The sequence below is a fragment of the Salvelinus alpinus genome, chromosome 25 (genome assembly GCF_045679555.1).
Source record: "Salvelinus alpinus chromosome 25, SLU_Salpinus.1, whole genome shotgun sequence".
In the NCBI taxonomy this organism is placed as follows: Eukaryota; Metazoa; Chordata; class Actinopteri; order Salmoniformes; family Salmonidae; genus Salvelinus; species Salvelinus alpinus.
In genome coordinates this window covers 25,508,511-25,528,781 of record NC_092110.1, presented here as the reverse complement: position 1 = coordinate 25,528,781, position 20,271 = coordinate 25,508,511, and the positions used below count along the sequence as shown (strand labels likewise).

General features: G+C 41.9%; 2 protein-coding genes and 1 pseudogene across 2 annotated transcripts in view; 2 read left to right on the top strand and 1 right to left on the bottom strand.

Moving 5' to 3' along the window:
• Nucleotides 1–1,335: 1,335 nt before the first annotated feature.
• Nucleotides 1,336–7,324, bottom strand: LOC139553090 (glutaminyl-peptide cyclotransferase-like; annotated as a pseudogene).
• A 1,189-nt stretch (nt 7,325–8,513) lies between these two features.
• Nucleotides 8,514–14,623, top strand: mocs3 (molybdenum cofactor synthesis 3). The gene is made up of 13 exons (XM_071366334.1): nt 8,514–8,735; nt 9,063–9,195; nt 9,268–9,360; nt 9,617–9,737; nt 10,418–10,495; nt 10,676–10,790; nt 10,940–11,048; nt 11,132–11,194; nt 11,499–11,662; nt 12,038–12,085; nt 12,630–12,726; nt 12,937–13,044; nt 13,726–14,623. Exons 1-13 carry the CDS (start codon nt 8,646–8,648, stop codon nt 13,881–13,883), a joined length of 1,377 nt encoding a protein of 458 aa, XP_071222435.1. The 5' UTR covers nt 8,514–8,645; the 3' UTR covers nt 13,884–14,623.
• A 115-nt stretch (nt 14,624–14,738) lies between these two features.
• The window catches only part of LOC139553728 (serine/threonine-protein kinase D3-like), a 69,731-nt gene continuing 64,198 nt past the window's right edge, over nt 14,739–20,271 (top strand). The window contains exons 1-2 of the mRNA XM_071366333.1: nt 14,739–15,371; nt 15,927–16,690. Coding sequence (XP_071222434.1) covers nt 16,382–16,690 — 309 coding nt within the window. The 5' untranslated portion in view covers nt 14,739–15,371; nt 15,927–16,381. The remainder of the gene's footprint in view (nt 15,372–15,926; nt 16,691–20,271) is intronic.

Genomic DNA, 20,271 nt, shown 5'->3' with positions numbered 1-20,271 from the left:
GGGCATGTTGTCCGGTCCTCTGGCAGTCTCTATGGGGGTACCACAGGGTTCAATTATCGGGCCGACTCTTTTCTCTGTATACATCAATGATGTTGCTCTTGCTGCGGGCGATTCCCTGATCCACCTCTACGCAGACGACACCATTCTATATACTTCCGGCCCTTCCTTGGACACTGTGCTATCTAACCTCCAAACGAGCTTCAATGCCATACAACACTCCTTCCGTGGCCTCCAACTGCTCTTAAACGCTAGTAAAACCAAATGCATGCTTTTCAACCGTTCGCTGCCTGCACCCGCACGCCCGACTAGCATCACCACCCTGGACGGTTCCGACCTAGATTATGTGGACATCTATAAGTACCTAGGTGTCTGGCTAGACTGCAAACTCTCCTTCCAGACTCATATCAAACATCTCCAATCCAAAATCAAATCAAGAATCGGCTTTCTATTCCGCAACAAAGCCTCCTTCACTCACGCCGCCAAACTTACCCTAGTAAAACTGACTATCCTACCGATCCTCGACTTCGGCGATGTCATCTACAAAATAGCTTCCAATACTCTACTCAGCAAACTGGATGCAGTTTATCACAGTGCCATTCGTTTTGTTACTAAAGCACCTTATACGACCCACCACTGCGACCTGTATGCCCTAGTCGGCTGGCCCTCGCTACATGTTCGTCGTCAGACCCACTGGCTCCAGGTCATCTACAAGGCTATGCTAGGTAAAGTGCCGCCTTATCTCAGTTCACTGGTCACGATGGCTACACCCACCCGCAACACGCGCTCCAGCAGGTGTATCTCACTGATCATCCCTAAAGCCAAAACCTCATTTGGACGCCTTTCCTTCCAGTTCTCTGCTGCCTGCGACTGGAACGAATTGCAAAAATCTCTGAAGTTGGAGACTTTTATCTCCCTCAACAACTTTAAAAATCTGCTATCCGAGCAGCTAACCGATCGCTGCAGCTGTACATAGTCCATCTGTAAACTACCCACCCAATTTACCTACCTCACCCCCCATACTGCTTTTATTTATTTACTTTTCTGCTCTTTTGCACACCAGTATCTCTTCTTGCACATGATCATCTGATGATTTATCACTCCAGTGTTAATCTGCTAAATTATAATTATTCGATTTATTGCCTACCTCATGCCTTTTGCACACATTGTATATAGATTCTCTTTTTTTTTCTACCATGTTATTGACTTGTTTATTGTTTACTCCATGTGTAACTCTGTGTTGTCTGTTCACACTGCTATGCTTTATCTTGGCCAGGTCGCAGTTGCAAATGAGAACTTGTTCTCAACTAGCCTACCTGGTTAAATAAAGGTGAAATAAAAAAAATAAAAAAAAACGTTCCTGACCTGTTTTCTGTTAGTTTTTATGTGTTAGCTGGTCAGGACGTGAGTTTGGGTGGGCAGTCTATGTTTTCTGTTTCTATGTTGGTTAATGGGTACCTGATATGGTTCTCAATTAGAGGCAGGTGGTTTTCATCTCCTCTGATTGAGAACCATATTAAGGTAGGTGGTTTCACATTGTTTGTCGTGGGTGGTTGTCTCCTGTGTCTGTGTCTATGTTGCACCATACGGGACTGTTTCGTTCGTTCGTCATTTTGTGTAGTCATTTTCCTGTTCGTTCTGCGTTACATGTAAGTCCTTACGTTCAGGTTTGTCTACGTCGTTTGTTGTTTTGTAATTATTCAAGTGTTCGTCGTATTTTCTGTTTTGTTTAATAAATATCATGTCAAATCGCAAAGCTGCATTTTGGTTCGATCCCTGCTCCTCCTCTTCGTAAGAAGAGGAGGAGGAACGCCGTTACATGTATGTAAACTTCTGACTTCGACTGTATATTTAACCAGGCAATCAGTTAAGAACAAATTCTTATTTTACAATGACGGCCTACCCAATTCAAACCCTCCCCTAACCCGGACGACGCTTGGCCAATTGTGTGCCGCCCTATGGGACTACCGATCACGGCCGGTTGTGATACAGCCCGGGATTGACCCAGGGTCTGTAGTGACACCTCTAGTGCTGAGATGTAGTGCCTTAGACCGCTGAGCCACTTGGGAGCCCCAATATTTATCTTGTTAGTCTATCTGCATGTCTATCTTTTCTTCCTTTTGGCTAGTGGGGCACAGGCATAGCTCCTCAGAAAGAGAAGGGGATGTGGGGACATAAAGAGAGACCTGTGGAAGCAGACACACAGAAGATCCTGTGTGGTAGTCTGGAGGCTAGGGACAGAGCATCGATAGGGCTTTGTGTGTGTGTGTGTGTGTGTGTGTGTTGGCCCTGGCTGTGAAGACAGGGTGCTGAAAGGAGGGTGTGAGAGCGAGGAGAGCTCCGTGGATAGGGATCTTATGATAGCTGCCCTGCTTTCCACAGGATCCCACTTCACTGGGCTTGGTATTTTCATCGTTTTGGGATTTTAGGAGGATTGCAAATGTTTATCGAAATGTAGACATTACTAAACAACATCAAGAATGTTTACCTTTACACAGCTTCATGTTTCCAAAACAAGACACATCCTAAACCCTGTCATACTTGATGTGTGTAGAGAGAGCTGTGGTCCCACTAGAACCAGACAAGCCCTGACATTTAGGGGGCGCTTTGGGGGTTCAGGGATTGAGGCTTTATATTGAGGTACTCCAGCACAAACACCTGCAGGATCTTGTTGAGGTTCTCGATGGTGGAGCGGTCCAGGTTCTGCTCGTTGTCATCAAATGTGTGCCACACAGAGGGGAAGGGGGTGGGGATGAGATAAAGGATGTGCACACCTGAGATGAAACCACAATACAAAGTTCATTTGTACCCTACAGAACACATCCAAGCCGGTGTCAGACCCAGTGTGTTGTGTGATAGTTTACCTCTGTTGAGGAATGGCATGTGGTCATCCTGCACCGGACCCACAGGCATACCAGGCCAGAAGTAATGTCATTTGGATGGTCCTTCAGCTGGCCAATGTGATGCAAACGACGCTCTGAAAAGAGAGGGAACATTCAAGACAGACAGACACTGATAGAATGACAGAGATCAGAGTTTGTGAGCTCTCACCAATGTTCTGCATTCTGGTGACCAACCGGGCAGTGTTGGGGAACTGGTTGCCAAAGCGAGGGCAAGGGCCTCCAATCAGGTCTAAGAGCACAAACAGGTCATGGAGGAGAGGGAAGAGGAGAAGAGGAAGAAATAGGATCCCCTTAGGTCAGTGTGTGATAGGGTCCACCAGCCAAGTCTCATGGGAAAGTAACTCTCCACAGCCTGGAGATAACTCCCTAAAAGCCCACTGCCTGGAAGCTTTGAGGTTAAGGATGACATGTGTTCTTCCGTGTGTTACATTAGCACCATGCCCAATGCATGGCTCCTCTCTAAAACACACACATACCTCACTGCAGGACTATGAGCCTCTCAGAGATAGTCTCCTTTATCTCTCTTCCCTGATAGAAAAGGTATATTTGTTTAAACAAAAGTAGTACTATATCTCCATAGCTTGGATATAGCTCGGATACAGAATAACACATCTTACATTTATTTGAGATATTGTTATTGTAGATGACATGATGAAGGTTCAAATATATCCCACGACTCACACCTCCTTAATGGTTGCTTGTCAAGGCTGTAAGATATGTTTATAAATCAAACATATGAGTCTTAAGATAGATTTTAAGATAGCCCGTCCCTGCTGCACTGCAACAAGGTGAATCTTAGGTCCTGATAAGCACTGAATTGGCTGAATTGGCTGAATTTGTGCTTGGGTGTATAAATATGTGCCTGTAATGCCTGACATACAATGCAGCTCGTTGGTGTCTGTGGCTCCAGGTGGGTGTGCTGTGTTCTCCATCTCCTGAGCTGATGGGAGCCGTACAGGGAGTCTGTAGCGGTCCACTGGAACAGAGCCTCCTCACCATCAAAGAACAATAGCTGGAGAGACAGGTTGGGATTGGATTCCTGAGAGAGAATGAGAGCGAGAGAGTGAGAGAGAGAGTGAAACGGAGAGAAAAAGAAGGGGGGGTGAAAAATATGTATTACACACAGTACTTTGGGAACTACTGGTGTGAACTTTTAACTTTGCTGCCACCTATTGGTTTAAACAAAACACTGCTATATGAAGAAATCAGTATTCATGGTGGCCTTAGGCACTATCTGCACAGTCAGATAAACATGTACCCTGGCCAGGCCATATGGCAGTCCCTGTTACTCGGGACCCATCCCCTCAGACTGAGGTCAGCTGACCCATGGAGAAGGGCAGCAGAGACAGCAATGTGAGGGGGCTCTGTGACTGACTGCTAAGTGAATTCCATCTCTTCTCTTTTCTCAACATCCTGCAATTCTTTGTTGATCTTGGCTACAGCTGCGTAAAAACTTTGAGTGGGTTTTACAAACTTTTCTGATTTAATATTGCTCAGAAAACTATTCTACATTATATAAATGATTCTACAGACTAAAGTGGACATATGAGAAAATTCTCAACCTTTCCCCACCTTTAGAGTCTTTAGCTCGTGGTCCAGAGCCTGTACAAGCTCCAGCATCATGGCACAGGGCACAGCTGAGTCCGTGGCACCCAGGAACTCACGCCCATGCCACTGGGGAGGGTAGTACTTGGAGTCATAGTGGCACGCCAGCACCAGACGGCGCTTGACGGAGGGGTTGAGGGTAGCAATGATGTTGTTGAAAGTTACGGGACCGTAAGGGGTGTGTGACTCAAACGTGTCCTCCTTAACATCCCAGCCTGCCCTCAGAGAACCCAGAGTGCTCTTGATGTGCTATTGGGAGACACACGTTGCACAATTAAATAGACAAAGCATTGGGAAACACTTATCAGACGTCATCCTGGTAACTGACTGATAAAAACGGACTAAAACCCCTCTCCTACATTGATTGACTAGTCTAATCATCTCTATGATGTTATAAGTAGACCACACACAGCCGATTGTTCATGCCATGGGGATACCGACCTCATGCACTGCCAGGCTACCTGCAGAGTTGGGGTACCGTGACACTTGCAGAGGCCTGAGGTTCAAGTCTGTGTGTGACAAGACCCTGGTGATGTCACTGGAGCTGAGGGTGCTGGGCTTGTGGCCAATCTAGGCAGAAAAGACGAGAGGAGACGAGAGGGACAAGATAAGACAAGAGAATCAGAATTATGGCTGCTTTTCTGATATCCATGAGGATCAGCCTGTGGGTTTCCTTACCAGCTGTTATAGTTGAGAGAAGCCCTGGCAGAGACTCTGTCATTGAAAAAAGGCATCACAAATGCAATAAAGCTCCTCATTAATCGCAGTTAATTCAACCAAGGAGGTAGATTAGTTTAAATATTTGACGTTTTAGTAGACGCTCTTATCCAGAGCGACTTACAGGAGCAATTAAACCAGCAACCTTTCGGTTACTGGCCCAACGCTCTTAACCGCTAGGCTTCAACCTTTCACAAAGCTATCAATAAAGACATCCATACATTTACACATTACATTTAAGTCATTTAGCAGACGCTCTTATCCAGAGCGACTTACAAATTGGTGCATTCACCTTATGATATCCAGTGGAACATGTTAGTCATACAGGGAAACTAATACCATTGCTAATCATTACCATCTTGTTCCAATATCTACAGTGTGTAGAAGGAAATATACAGTTTAGAAACTGTGAAAGAACATTGTGCTACAGTTGCAACGTGCAGACCTTCAAAGTAGAAAAGGGAAATCTCCTCTAGTGATACATTCAAATTGAGGAACAGGCAGGAAATACACATGATGCATAGATCATCACGGTCTCTTAATACTGTAGCTTTGTGGGATATCTATCAGTACATGATGTAGTGTAGGATTCCAAACTCTCGGTTCATTTGCCATTATGAATTGCTACAATGTGTTACTTTGATGTCTGTTGTTTACAACACCTTGCTATATGATCATCTGTATATTCTGTCTGGCTGATGTGCATCAAGACAAGCTACACATCATCCGACAGGGTTACCCAATCATCAAATCAAAGACTATAGTTGGTCCTGTATGGCTCAGTTGATAGAGCATGGCGCTTGCAAAGCCAGGGTTATGAGTTTGATTCCCACGGGGACCAGTATGAAAGAGAAGGTATACACTCACTACTGTAAATTACTTCAATGTAATATAGGAGATAATAAGGGAGAAAACAAACAGGTCCTGAATCTGTCTATAACAAACTCAGCTTAAATATCATTCTGGAAAGACACACATGGACATTAAATAGGGTATTGATCGTATTCCACTGACCCAGATCGTTTTCCTTTGGTTTCTAAGTTCACCTGCCTCTTGTGCAGTGATCATCTGTTGTCCTGGTAACCGGGACTGAGTGCCAGCACAGTGATAAAAAAGATGGTGAATGAGATAATAACAGCACCCTTCCCCTGTAGCCTACACTGTGCTCTGAAGATCAGTAGCTCTCTATTGTTTCAGGGTATAATTGGCATGTGGTGATCTGGCTGAGGAGATGATTATGATTCTCGTGTGGATTCTCTGGGACTGAAAGGTCAACATCAATATGAACAGAGCATTGTTTTTCTTCTCTCTCCATTCAGCAGCCTCCATTACATTTACATGTTAGTCATTTAGCAGACACTATTATCCAGAGCGACTTACGGGAGCAATTAGGGTTAAGTGCCTTGCTCAAGAGCACATCAACATATTTTTCACCTAGTCAGCTCAGGGATTCGAACCAGCAACATTTCGGTTACTGTCCCAACCTCTTAACCGCTAGGCTACCTGCTGCCCTTTACAGAAGGTAATAACACAGTGGGCTAATAACATAGTAACACATGGGCTATTAACCAACGCAATAGAGTAGTAAACTGGTTATGATCACAGAGACTTAAAACCAATACTGTGGGGATCTTGTATTAGAATATCTATTTCCTAGATATACGCTGCAGTGAATGGGCTCACACCATGGGTCACACATGAGGTTGGTGGCCCCTTAATTGGGGAAGACGGGCTCATGGTAATGGCTGCAGGGGAATTGATTCTATGTGTTCGATGCTATTCCATTTGCTCCGTTCCAGACATTATTATGAGCCATCCTCCCCTCAGCAGCCTCCTGTGGTAAAAGGGGTTCGACTTAAGATCTATAAATATCAAGATCTGCAATTGGTGGATCAATGATGATGACTGTGCTGCCATAGCAATGAGACAAAGAGAAGAGAGGATGAACAACATGGGACCTGCATGGCCAAGCGCCTTGCATCACAAAGGAATTACACAAAATAAGGTGCTATCTAGAACCTAAAATGGTTATTCGGCTGTCTCCATAGGAGAACCCTTTGAATTACCTTTTTGGTTCCAGGTAGAACCCCTTTGGGTTCCATGACGAAACCTGCCACAGAGGGTTCTACATGGAACCCAAAAGGCTTCTACCTGAAACGCAAAAGGCCTCTACCTGGAACCTAAAAGGGTTATCCTATGGGGACAGCCGAAAAACCCTTTAGGAACCCTTTTTTCTAAGAGTTTATTGCAAGTAAACAGCTAATAAAATACCATTTGAGATTAGAGTTGTAAAAACAGACTGTGCTTTATTGTTACTTTGCTAGGATTATACTATTTTACGTAGCTAGGCTACAAACCCACTTTGAAAATAAATGGCTTGCAATATTATGAATTATAAATATGAAATGTCAATATGTGTAAAATATTCTAGATACTGCCTGTGTGTTTATCTCATTGCCCATCTATCTATTCATTGCATTTTTCCCCTTGGGAATTTTGCCCAGGCAGCCCAGCAATCTTGTTACAATAGAAAAATAAATTTTTTAATTAATTTAAGCTATAACAATCACACATGCAATAGAAAACGGTAATCTAGAAAATTAAAACTGGTAACTTAAAAAAAAAAAAAAAGCAACAAGAACATGCTCACATAATCATTGAACAATATAATGTAGTGTTTTTATAGCCTGCCTTCTCTTGTGTCCATGGGATGTGTGCCTTCTGTCCATTGATATTATCGACAAATGTTGCACAAATTCCTACTACATAAAACAAATGCATACACGGACTGGGGCGACGTTCAACCATCGCCGCGGTTTCTCTCACTGAACATTCCCGAGGCTCTCCTCCGTGTAATCTACAGTGCGTCACTCTTTTTATTTATCCCAAGGGGCCAGAGAGAGCAGATGGTCTATTTATGAATTATTGGTTTGTAAAATGTTCCCTTTGGTTTAATGTTAGATTTTTTTAATGAAGGCTTCAATTCAATTTATGATTTTACTGATTATAACATTTGAACAAAGCTTGCATCTCTAAATGTATCTGCATTTTAGGTATGGCAATCATGTAATAAAAGTAAACTAATGTCAGTAAAAATGTAAGTATAGCCTTTCAAAGTGAATTCAAAACTTACATTTCCCATTTTTAAATTACCTTAGCGGCTTATAGACCTACTAGTAAAGTAATCAAACTGTGGGAACGAAACTGCGCAGTGACAGCAGCGCATGTAGTGCCTTGATCAACCCGCTAGATTCAACCTGGCGCTGGAACGCACCTCCAATTGGCACGTGGTCACGTGGGCCTCTTCTGTAGACCAGGAAGTACCGAGTGCTACAAATCCCCACAAACATCACCGAAACTGTAACAGCCAGCAACGTTGTGACAGTTTTCTATATCGCACGTGTTTTCTATCGTATTGTAACAATGACGGAAGAGGTTTCCTGCTTGAAGGCACGGCTTAAGGAGAAAGAAAAAGAGATAGTTGCATTGAAGAATAAACTGGCATTAGAAAAGGTAGGCCTATGATTCTTTTTAGCCTTTACATTGAATATCAAGAGGTAGCTGTAGCCTCGTGCTTGCAGTGGCTGTTTAGCAGCAGCGCACGTTATAATGTAGCTATATGATTCAGAGTTTGAGCAACGATGCTTTGGTTTGAGCAGTGAGGAAGACCTCTTTAGTTTTGAGTCAACAAGAGGAGATTTGGATGGATAGATTCGCGAGGCTAACTAGCCTACAAATCAATTGACTTTATATCCCTTGACATGTTATATTTGGTTATTGTCTAAAATAATAACAACTTTAACGTATTCTGAACCACCACCATTTCTCCACTGAAATCAGAACCGTTTGATAGATCTGCAGCTGCAGGAGAAAGTGACAACACTTCCACCTCTGAAACTCAAGGCAGCCCTGTCCAATGAAGACATCATGCGCTACAGCAGACAGCTTATACTGCCAGAGTTTGGTGTACAAGGTAATAATGGCAGCTTTCACCCAATCTCTGATTGAGTTAAACACTATTGAACCCATCATTTGATCTCTGCAGGTCAGCTAAACCTCTCCCAGACATCAGTGCTGGTTGTGGGGTGTGGAGGACTAGGCTGTCCCCTGGCACAGTATCTAGCTGCAGCAGGAATCGGTAGGTAAAAATGTGGGGAAAGAGAATTTCAGTAAGTTATACCCTCAGTAATGGTCAATGATTCATATGCTGTACATCCAAATAGATGAACCAGTCCCTTGAATCAATACAAATCAACAAAGCATTTGAGGATGGCATAACTTCACAAAGTATTAGGTAGGCCTACTACATGTAATAGACCTGTGAACCTTTAGGGATATGCAATACTTATGTGTGTGTACACTGTTATAACGTGTCCATCCCTCTATAACCCCAGGGCGTGTGGGTCTTCTGGACTATGACGAGGTGGAACTGAGTAACCTGCACAGACAGGTGCTCCATGGAGAAGACAGCCAGGGCCAGGCCAAGGCCCAGTCTGCTGCCCATGCTGTCAGAAGGTACAGGAGGCTACTGGGGCCTGCACAGGCTGATATATGGACTGTAATCATGCCAGTCACTGGCATGTAGGCCTACCATAAGTTGGTGCATTCACTGCCATCTCACTACATTGTCACAGGTTGTATTACACTGTTGTTTTGACTGTCCAAGAATACTGAACTATCTTTCTCTGTTTATTTATTTTCGAAAGCACTTATTCTGGTCTTTCACTCACTGATGCTGCAGTACTGTGATGAACTTCCACAGCATAGCTATAGCCACTTGGTGGTGCCATTTACTCAAACAGCAATAGCTTGCTTTCAGATAACTGTATAGATATAGTCACCACTCTTATTTGTTAGTGTACATACAGTACATTAATGGCATTGCAATTGAATGTTAAAGTCCTGCTCCCGTCTCGTTTTCACCTCATTTAACACCTGATTTACTTAAAAGGCACATCTCAATAAGTGATCCAGATGTCTCATGACATGGCAGAAGTGGGGGTATTCATACGTGGGAAATCCTTTTTTCAACAGGAAAAGTAAAACAAATCACTGGAGGGTGTCTTTAAGGTTTTGGCATTCAGAGAAAAAGAGAATTAGCGAGCCTATATTTTGTGCAGTAATTCTTGCTCTCCAAAATAAGTATGAGGGGTTGAATGTGAATGGCCTTGTCTGTCCTTTTTATGTGTCTACAGGCTGAACTCCACAGTAGAATGTATTCCCTACCACCTCCAGCTGTCTCCAGGAAATGCCTTGCAGCTCATCCAACAGTATCCACCCTCTCAGCCTTGTGCCTTCTATTATCTTCCAGGGGGTAAAGAAGAGGTTTTACTGTTTGTCATAAAGGATTTCCATGTCATCAAACCCAAGAGTCAAACATTTACCATAACACTGACTTTTTGAGGGAAGAAAATCACTGCATTTTTACTCCTTGACATTATCCACCTCATGTACGACATTGTGGCTGACTGTTCGGACAACGTTCCCACCCGGTATCTGGTGAATGATGCCTGTGTCCTCAGTGGCAAGCCCCTAGTATCTGCCAGTGCCCTGAGAATGGAGGGCCAGGTAAAGATGTAGTTACATTTTAGTCTCTATATTTAAGTCCCCACATGCTAACTGGATTTACATCAATGTCTGACAAATGACTGACTAGTAAATGGAATATGTTTATTGGTTCTCCTTTGTGCAAAGTAACCCCTCTTGTCTGTGTCTAGCTGACAGTGTATAACTACCGTGGAGGCCCCTGCTACAGGTGCCTGTACCCAAAGCCTCCACCCCCAGAGATGGTGACCAACTGTTCTGACGGAGGGATCTTAGGAGTAGGTGAGTCCTCTTCTAATTTGTGTCTTCACTGTTAGGTAGAGAGAGGAATTGATTGTTGATGTTTCACTCTTTTTTTTCCTCAGTGCCAGGGATCATGGGATGCTTCCAAGCGTTGGAGGTCCTGAAGATCGCCTCAGGACAGGGCTGTATCCTTCCCAGTGAAAGCTCCCTGACTCACTCCACTGCCCCACTGCTTAGCTACTGTACAATGAAACAACACTTTCTGTGTAGTCATGGTGCTGACTAGATGAACTAAAGCCTGAATGAGTCAGTGTAGCATGGGAAGGAAGGGGTGTTTTTCTTCATGACCATGCCCATCTGATAACACGTGACTAAAAGAGGAAATTCTGTCAAATTTCAGGACCTTTGAGGTTTGTTTCTGAATATACAAAGAACATTGTGATGTTTGTCAAGTCAGACAGGAGCCTTTTCCTTGACCGAGTGTGACAGCTTCCTGTGGCCAACAGCTGTTGATGTTTGACGCCCAGGATGCCAAGTTCCGGTCCATCAGGCTGCGGTCCAAGCAGGCCAGCTGTGCTGTGTGTGGAGAGAACCCCACTGTCACACACCTTGTGGACTATGAGAAGTTCTGTGGGTCTGCTGCCACAGATAAGGTCAGGGGTCACTGAGAAGAGAGCCAAGTGGGCAAACATCTTGCATATTGAGTTGCAATTTAATACAGTTCAAGGGGTTAAGTTACCATTTTAAAGTAAGAGGAGGTGGTATGTCCCAATCTAAAATGACCAGAGTGAGTGTCATCACTACACCTTTGACGGCTTAGAACTACACGTAGCACATGGAATGTTGTGCCAGGAAAATGTGTTAATTATCCATCATTTAGATACATAGCAGAGATATGCACTGTATGTCAAAAGGAGTTTTCTGTACTTAGCTCAACTAAAAAAAATATTTTCCATCAATTATAGGACCATTTTAGTTTCAATGTTTGCTTTGAATATTTACCTAATATTTTCTGGGTTTTCTTTCAGTGTCGAAGACTAAACCTTCTCTCCAAAGACCAGAGGGTAACAGTGCAGGTAGAGTATAGTTGATTACTTTCTGTTTTATAATTATGATTACACTTGATTTTCTGTGATTCGTGTGCATTCATAAACCCAGATTAAATCTAAAAGCTGACCCAACCCTAAATGGGAAATGACTAAAACTCGAATGTACGTTTTTCTACGGAAAATAACAATGTATTTGTTTGTTGGCACTGACAGAAATGGTGGTGGTTTAGGAGTTGTTTGGGGTTCTGCTAAATTACAGTTTTCAAAAGAATTGAACCATTAAGATGAAGATCATGATTGATTAGGCCTAAAATAGAGATTATTTAAGGCATGGAGTCGGAAACAGTTTTATTTCCTATAATTGAAATAATGTGACAAAGTTAAACTTACTCCACCCTACTCCACTCAAAGAAGGCAGACAGTTGTGCCATGCATATCTTTGTGTCATCTCACAAAATACCAGCAACTTTAATTCAGATGTGGCAGACCTTTTAAACACTACACTGTCTAACAAAGTGAGTGTTATAGGTGACCACTGACAACCATTGTAATTTCTCTTTTCTATTGCCAGGAGTATAAATCTATAGTGGACAACACAGCTGCTCATCTCCTGCTGGATGTTCGCCCTCTAGTGGAGGTGGATATATGTCACCTGCCCACCTCCCTCAGTATCCTTATGCTGGCTGAATGCCCTCCTGTCATTGTACTCCACTAGCTATATAGTTACCATTTTCAAGATATGGAGTTAGTGAGGAGGATATAAATACTGCTATTAATGACGTCAGTCATCCCTGTGCTTTCATAAGTGTTCTGAGCTGCGTTAATTAATTGTACTCAATTCAATGGTAAAATGTTTAATTTCCTTATATCATTGCTAGACATTCCTCTATCCAGTTTAGAGGACAGGAAAAGTGAACATATCCGAGTGCTGAAGGAGAGAATTGGCAGAGTGAAAGAGCAGATGTCGAATGAATCCCAGGTCCCAGGTAATATGACTGACAATAAGTCTTCATCTAGCTACACAGGTCACAACACACAGTGGCTCTTCAGTAGCTAGCTAGGTGTATGGAGCAGCCCCATATTCACTGAACAAAAGAGGGGTAAGTTGAGTGCTAATTAAGTCTGTGTAGACTTGTCCTGTGAGAGTATTCACCTATTTTGGACAGCCAATGATGGGAGGTGGAGTTGCTAGGTAATTATTTTTCCAACACAAAAATATACCGTCATCGTGAACAGCTGGCCTCTTTTTATTGAATAGTCATCATGGTCTTTTTTTCTGCAGTGTATTTCAAGCAAGCCTGTGTATATTTTGTTATTATCTATTTTAATTGGTAATTCTGGGATTGACTGTGTAAACAGTCAACACAGACCTTTAGTTGAACTAGTACACCTGACACCCTTGAAAGTTTCAAATCGATTCAGGTTTCAAGAGTGAAAGAAGGGACCTGAGTTTACAAGTCATATGTCCATAACACATCCAATAGTGAATTAGAATACCATCCCATAACTCTGCTTCTAGCTGAGCATCATACAAGGAATATTTCTTGCCCATTTTATATATTCAACTCACCTAGTCTCACGTAGTCAACCAGACGTGGTAATCTTGTGAGATGCCAGGAAATTGAAGCTACTCATCAATTTGATCTGTTTGTGTTTCCATACTGCAGTATATGTGATCTGTAAGCTGGGTAATGACTCCCAGAAGGCAGTTCAGGTCTTGGAGAAGATGTCAGGCTCTGAAGTGGACTTTGTCACTGTTAAAGACATCTGTGGAGGGCTGATGGCCTGGGCCCAGAAGATAGACCCCTCTTTCCCACAGTATTGACTCAACGTCACAGGTTCTGCACTGTGGATTCATGACTTTGTTAATAAACATGTTCATAAATGTCATCATAGCGACCATTTTTCTACCTTGTTTTATGTATGCTGGTTGCATTGGACATGGCAAATATGACTGACAGATTAAATTGCAGTTACATCTTAAAGGTGAAAAGTGAAAGAAATAGTCACATATCTGCTGTTCATGTTTTCTGGATTGTATTATATATATATATATATATATATATAACCTTGTTCCAGATTGTAGAATTTGTATAACCCCAATTCATTGTGAAGGGGATGCAGGGTAATATGTGTGTGTGTGTGTGTGTATATATGTTACTTCATTATGAATTTTTTGTTATTCGGGAACATTGATAAAAGTTAACGAATGTGTTATTGTGGAGTTATTACACATCTATTGTCACGTTCTGACCTTAGTTCTTTTGTATTTTCCTTGTTTTAGTATGGTCAGGGTGTGAGTTGGGTGGGTTATCTATGTTTTGTGTTTCTATGTGGGGTTTTTCGTTTGGCCTGATATGGTTCTCAATCAGAGGCAGGTGTTAGTCATTGTCTCTGATTGGGAACCATATTTAGGTAGCCTGTTTTCTGTTGTGTTTTGTGGGTGGTTGTCTTCCGTGTCTGTGTGTTTCACGTTACGGGACTGTTTCGGTTTTCATTTTGTTTCACTTTGTTAGTTTTGTATTTTGTCTATTCATTCTCATTAAAAGACATTATGGATACGTACCACGCGGCGCATTGGTCCGACATTTCTTACTCCTCGTCAGATGAGGAGGACGAATTCCGTTACATCTATACATTCATAATGTGTTGCCAGTTCCATATTTGGACATGAAACAATAAGTAGCTGATTGATGCATGTCACCATCCTCTCCAAAACAATATTAGAAGCAACACTGCGACAGTGTAAAGAATGATGACATGTTTCTCCTTTGTCGGCAACTTATTTTCAGAACTGAACCAATCGAGGTCGTGTAACTTGTTTTTTTCCTGCATCAGCCCGAATAACGGAAAAGATGTAGATGGAAGAGGCATGCGCAATGTAAAGTGAACCTTTTAGAGACGCCATTGCGTTTGTGAGATTGTAGTTAGAATATTTCTCTTCACCGATGGAAACCCAATAAAGCAAATAGGTGATCGAACTCCAAGCCCCAGGAACCTTTCTCCTGTTTTTTTCTGTCAGAATAGGGGGAGAAGTCACAGCTGGGACGATAATAAAATGCACATGAATTTACTATCTGGCAACAACGAATAGACTACAAGAGAAAGTTTCAAAAAGCGGAGAACTCGGTAATGTGAGTCTTAGCGCGCGTTTAAACATTTGTACAAATGCATGTGGTTACATTGTTGCGCATTTGTATGATTTAACGATAAGGCAACTTGAATCTTCGTTTTCTTCGATTGTTGGGAGTTTTTGGAGAAGTTTTTACTGTCCATGGATCCAATGTTGCCTTTTTCAGAAGGTGAAGAAAATGTAGGTCTATGTTGTTTTAGACATGTATATACGATTGGAATAGTTAATTCATAGTGAATAATATTTCAAGAAGCTTTCACTGCAAAACCAGGTGTTGTATAACTTGTTTGGTTGGCGTTCGTGGACATGTAGTTTTCTGCCAGCAGTTCAATCGAAAGCAGGAGGATGTTGAGAAGCCTTGATTCCAGATGTTGGTTCTGCATGAGAATAGATAAACAGATAACATGCCCTAATGTATGGTTCTAAAACGCGATGCATTGTTTGTAGTTGCGCACCTACATTGTAAGTGTTGCTAACAATATAATCGAAGTTTAAAATTAGGTCAATTATTTAATTTGTTTATTGTATGCAAACCTTAGCCCACAATGTTTATTTCTCGTAAATTGCAGCTCGTATTGTTATTGCATAGCCTTCTCAGCTTTGACGTTATGATTTATTTTGCTGAATAGGTTGAATAATGTAAAATGACGACTTTTATAGCCTATTTCCATTTCCACAAACCCAAACATATTATATTCTACCATCATTACATTTACTGCATTTGTTTTGTGATAGGTTTTCTGTGGTCAGGGCAGATTTCTGACTCCAGTACTGTGAGGGGACACCATTCAAGAACATGACGTTTGGAATGGTGACCGCCTCTTGCAGTGAGCGTTGGGGAATCGATCTAACACGTCCAGAGCATCCACAGTGCATACTGCACACATCTCTTGCCTTGAAGAGTGAGCGGAGGCCATTTAGTGCAATCAATAGGCTTTGCCCATGAATTGATTGCCAGGTATCGGTCTGAGAAGTCAATGGGGAGGAAAGTTTGACTATTGCTGTTGACTAACACTGCTCATGATACTTTGAAGACCTTGCATTTCATGTCTCCTAGAATGAGTATTGAGTGTTTCTTCAACGTAGTGTCTGTGCTTAGTGTTTCAGTGGTGCCTCATTTAACAAGGCATCACTGACAGTTCCGTTACTTTACATTTTGCATCATCATCTCTGCCATTGGAAGAAACCCAATGTCTGCCTGCAGCAGCTCAGCTCCTCCGTCCTTTCCTAAAGCCTACCTCCACTCACAACTCCCAGTCCTGCCTCCGACCCCCTCACCATCGCCAAGCCCCCCAGCACCCCTCTACAGCCGCCTGTCCAACGGGAGTCACAGAAGTCACACTCACAGCGCTCCCAGCCCAACCAACTCCCGCAGCTCTTTCCATGGAGTGTCCTTTCTCCTCCAGATTGGCCTGACCAGAGAGATGGTGAACCTGGAGAACCATGACCTGTCGCTGTCTGCTGTCAAAGACCTGGTCTGCTCTATAGTTGACCAAAAGGTAATTACACAACCCTTCCTTGTTTTAACACGTGACCTACTGCAGCTAATGCATAATGACATTGACATTTTTTTGACTTATACGGATATTTATAGAATGAAATGCAATCGATAGGCCTGAGCAAGAGAAAGCAAAGTCACTGTAAATTCTAAAAACTTAGTTGTCTTTTTGTGGCTCAATTTCAAGTTTCAAGAAAGTTTGGAAAGTCTTCCATCAAGCATACTGCTAAGTAAATCAGGGGCATATTTCCTTAACACTGCTCTTTGGAATGTTGTTCTGTATTCTTTGCTGTGGTTGCAAGTTGAAAGAACACATTTTAAATGAACAGTGAGACAGTTATATTGCAGACAGTGTTGCCCTGAAATGCATAGCATCTGTGGTTTGCCATTTCTGTGCCATACTCCTCTGTTTACGCTTTGTTTTTGTGAAGCAGACATCTGTGTCTCGTGCACAGAGTGAGTTTTATGTACCGCAGCAGCATGCTCGGCAGCAGTGAAGCCTCTCCGGTTGCCGTGCACGATCTAGTAGCATCGCTATTTACATTGTGGTGTACTCTCACTGGAGACACTAACACTGAACCAGTCAGTGGTTTATTCCTCTCAGTCATCCATGATGTAATGTTCAAGCCAGGTTATTTTCCATGACAATGGTGGCTCTTAGTAATGACTTTGGGTTATGGCCCCTGCATAAGACAAGTCTTTGAACATATAGGCTGTATCAACAAACAGTGGTTGCCCATGTACCACTGACTAGAAAGAGGGAAAATCAAGGGTAAACCAATGGAACCAAAGGTAGTTTGCTGATTCCATTTGTTTGGAGTGGCCTTGGCTCAGAATACAGATTTCAGATTCACATTCAGATGTTCCTATCCAACTGATACCATACATTAGACTGCTTATTAGATTATGAGTGTTTATATATGTGTATATATATATATATATATTACAGTACCAGTCAAAAGTTTGGACACCTACTCATTCCAGGGTTTTTCTTTAGTTTGACTATTTTCTACACTGTAGAATAATAGTGAAGACATCAAAACTATGAAATAACAAATATGGAATCATGTAGTAACCAAAAAAGTGTTAAACAAATTAAAATATATTTTATATTTGAGATTCTTCAAATATACACCCTTTGCCTTGATGACAGCTTTGTACTCTCTTGACATTCTTTCAACCAGCTTCATCAGGTAGTCACCTGGAATGCATTTCAATTAACAAGTGCGCCTTATTAAAAGTTAATTTGTGGAATTTCTTTCCTTTTTAATGCGTTTGAGACAGTTAGTTGTGTTGTGACAAGGTAGGGGTGTATACAGAAGATAGCCCTATTTGGTAAAAGACCAAATCCATATTATGTCAAGAACAGCTCAAATAAGCAATGAGAAACAACAGTCCATCATTACTTTAAGACATGAAGATCAGTCAATACGGAAAATTTCAAGAACTTTGAAAGTTTCTTCAAGTGCAGTCGCAAAACCATCAAGTGCTATGATGAAGCTGGCACTCATGAGGACCGCCACAGGAAAGGAAGACCCAGAGTTACCTCTGCTGCAGAGGGTAAGTTCATTAGATTTACCAGTCTCAGAAATTGCAGCCCAAATAAATGCTTCACAGAGTTCAAGTAACAGACACATCTCAACATCAACTGTTCAGAGGAGACTGCATGAGTCAGGCCTTCATGGTCGAATTGCTGAAAAGAAACCGCTACTAAAGGACACCAATAATAATAAGAGACTTGCTTGGTCCAGGAAACACGAGCAATTAACATTTGACCAGTGTAAATCTATCCTTTGGTCTGTTGAGTCCAAATTTGAGATGTCTGGTTCCAACCGCCGTGTCTTTGTGAGACACAGAGTAGGTGAACGGATGATGCCAGGAGTGTGCAAAGCTGTCAAGGCAAAGGGTGGCTACTTTGAAGAATCTCAAATATAAAATATATTTTATTTGTTTAACACTTTTTTGGTTACTACATGATTTCATGTGTGTTATTTCATAGTTTTGATGTCTTCACTATTATTCTACAATGTAGAAAATAGTTTAAAAATAAAGAGAAACCCTTGAATGAGTAGGTGTTTCCAAACTTTTGACTGGTACTATATATATTTTTAATTGACTTTTTTAACCCTTATTTTACCAGGTAAGTTGAATGAGGACACATTCTCATTTACAGCAACAACCTGGGGGAATAGTTAGAGTGGATGGCTAGTCAGTTTATAAAACATACCGTTTGTTCTAAGGTCATGTATGGTATAAGTCTTACTCACTCTTTTGATATTTGTTACTCAATGACATTTTGTGCTTTTCTCTCTCCATTTTGTGTGTTTGGATTCCTATCTGATGGATGGGGCCCTGCTGTTCTTATATGTGGATGTTCTTATCACAGACACCTGTGTTAATGAAATGGCATTCACACATTCACCTATTGTATTATCGTCTTACACCCATAATGAAGATTACTCTATTTGTGTCTGTAGTTAATCGGAGACTAAGTGAGTGAGAGATGAGATTATAGAACTCATTCCATCAGGTCTAATGGGTAAAGAAAATGAAGGGGTGGAGTCACAGGGATCAGGTATTTTGGAGAAATGGGGGCATGAGGGTTGTAGTTAGAAAGAGGAGGTAAAAGGTGATACTTTTCTCTGTGCTTCCTAGTTGCCCATACAGTCACATTTATAGATACTTTGTTCACTTCACACCTCCCCTTACTCGTCACCTCTAGAATGCAAATCGCTACATGTTCGTCGTCAGACCCACTGGCTCCAGGTCATCTACAAGGCTATGCTAGGTAAAGTGCCGCCTTATCTCAGTTCACTGGTCACGATGGCTACACCCACCCGCAGCACGCGCTCCAGCAGGTGTATCTCACTGATCATCCCTAAAGCTAAAACCTCATTTGGACGCCTTTCCTTCCAGTTCTCTGCTGCCTGCGACTGGAACGAATTGCAAAAATCTCTGAAGTTGGAGACTTTTATCTCCCTCAACAACTTTAAAAATCTGCTATCCGAGCAGCTAACCGATCGCTGCAGCTGTACATAGTCCATCTGTAAACTACCCACCCAATTTACCTACCTCACCCCCCATACTGCTTTTATTTATTTACTTTTCTGCTCTTTTGCACACCAGTATCTCTTCTTGCACATGATCATCTGATGATTTATCACTCCAGTGTTAATCTGCTAAATTGTAATTATTCGATTTATTGCCTACCTCATGCCTTTTGCACACATTGTATATAGATTCTCTTTTTTTTCTACCATGTTATTGACTTGTTTATTGTTTACTCCATGTGTAACTCTGTGTTGTCTGTTCACACTGCTATGCTTTATCTTGGCCAGGTCGCAGTTGCAAATGAGAACTTGTTCTCAACTAGCCTACCTGGTTAAATAAAGGTAAAAAAAAATTAAAAAAAATTAAAAAAGAATACTCTGTAACCTTTTCCTCTCCAGAGATTCATTGTTCTCAGAAAATGGTGCCGCTTTGAGCTACAGATGTAGGATCTTCATTTGATCACTCTGTTGCATGAGAATTTTCCTGCAATGCGGGAAATGTAAAACTTGTAGTGTATTTGAGGTTTAAAAC

Excerpts from the sequence above, each read along its gene's own strand:
- mocs3 (XM_071366334.1), top strand. The coding sequence starts at position 8,646 with ATGACGGAAGAGGTTTCCTGCTTGAAGGCACGGCTTAAGGAGAAAGAA. Across the intron at positions 8,736-9,062 it reads ATAAACTGGCATTAGAAAAG|AACCGTTTGATAGATCTGCA; the intron begins GTAGGCCTATGA and ends CACTGAAATCAG. Across the intron at positions 9,738-10,417 it reads GCTGCCCATGCTGTCAGAAG|GCTGAACTCCACAGTAGAAT; the intron begins GTACAGGAGGCT and ends ATGTGTCTACAG.